We start from the raw sequence: 1,272 nt of genomic DNA, 5'->3' as shown, positions 1-1,272 counted from the left end.
TCGGTTTGTTAAGTTACGGTAGATTGGAAATATTCCATATTCATGTTATATTATTATATTATTGCCTTGGGCAATAAGTTAATTCCGATTGTACTATAAATACTTCTATTTTGATGAATGAAGAAATAAGTTGGATTTTACCTAAAAACATATTCTTAGCATGGTATCAGGAAAACCTACAATTACAAAATAAAAATCATCAAAAACTACCCCTCCTCTGCCGTCATGAGCGGTGACGACCCACCGCCGCCTAAAGTCGAACCTACCTCTCCGTATTACATAGGTTACCATGATCGGCCTGGCGATCATATCACTGGGACTCGCCTGAATCTGCATAATTTCGCGGAACGGAAGAACGACGTTCAGAATGCTCTCAAAGCTCGTCGCAAATTTGTCTTTCTCGACGGGTCGATTACGGCGCCTCAATCTCCATGTACGAAGGACGATTGGGAAACTCTTCATGCTATGTTGATTGCTTGGCTCATGAATCTCATTGAGCCCGAGGTAAAACGTATGCTTTCTAATTATGATAATGCAAAACGCTTGTGGGATGATCTTCATGATCGTTTTGATGTTGTTGACGGTTCCAAAATTCAACATATTAAATGTGACCTTCATGACTGTAAGCAAACAGAAAACATGTCTGTCGCGGTTTATTACGATACTTTAAATCAATTATGGAACGAACTAGATACCTATGAACCTATTATCACTTGTACTTGTTCCACTGATGTCGGAAAGAAGCACATTGATCGACGGGAGAGTGACCGTTTGCATCAGTTTTTACTTGGCTTAATTAAGCCCTATGAAACTTTACGTTATGTTATTTTAGCACAATCTCCCTTGCCAACGGTCAGTCGTGCGTTTCAAATGGTTAGTCAGGAGGAACGGGTCAAAGGAATTTATAAACCTGCAGAATCGGCTCCCTTGCCCGAGCTCTCTACCTTCTCTGTCTGTCCGTCTGGTCCACGCCCTTCCCCGGCTCCCCGAGCTTCCGCACAACTGTCTCGGTCTTAAAGACAAAAATTAGTATGCAGTAAATGTAATAAGTCCGGCCATGATCGAAGTATGTGCTTTGAATTAATGGATGAAATACCCGATTGGTGGTATGAATATCGAGGCATCAAAAATCCGAGGGACAGCTCTAGTGGTGGATCTTCCAGCAAAGGCCGCGGAGTGGTCGTTCCGGTTCTCAGGCCAGACAGAATGACACGGCTTCCTCTTCCAAGCCCAAAAGCAGTAATGCGGTTCGTACTGAGGCAGAAACATCAC

General features: G+C 42.9%; 1 protein-coding gene across 1 annotated transcript; it reads left to right on the top strand.

The window, feature by feature from the left end:
• The first annotated feature begins 225 nt into the window (after window positions 1-225).
• LOC141590654 (uncharacterized) lies at window positions 226-1,017 on the top strand. Its single transcript, XM_074411225.1, has one exon. It carries the CDS (start codon window positions 226-228, stop codon window positions 1,015-1,017), a length of 792 nt encoding a protein of 263 aa, XP_074267326.1.
• The last annotated feature ends 255 nt before the right edge of the window (window positions 1,018-1,272 follow it).

The sequence above is a fragment of the Silene latifolia genome, chromosome 7, assembly GCF_048544455.1.
Source record: "Silene latifolia isolate original U9 population chromosome 7, ASM4854445v1, whole genome shotgun sequence".
NCBI classification, from domain to species: domain Eukaryota; kingdom Viridiplantae; phylum Streptophyta; class Magnoliopsida; order Caryophyllales; family Caryophyllaceae; genus Silene; species Silene latifolia.
This window is presented reverse-complemented; position numbering and strand designations above follow the sequence as displayed.

Bases quoted from the DNA above. Each gene is read 5' to 3' on its own strand.
- LOC141590654 (XM_074411225.1), top strand. From the start codon at position 226: ATGAGCGGTGACGACCCACCGCCGCCTAAAGTCGAACCTACCTCTCCG.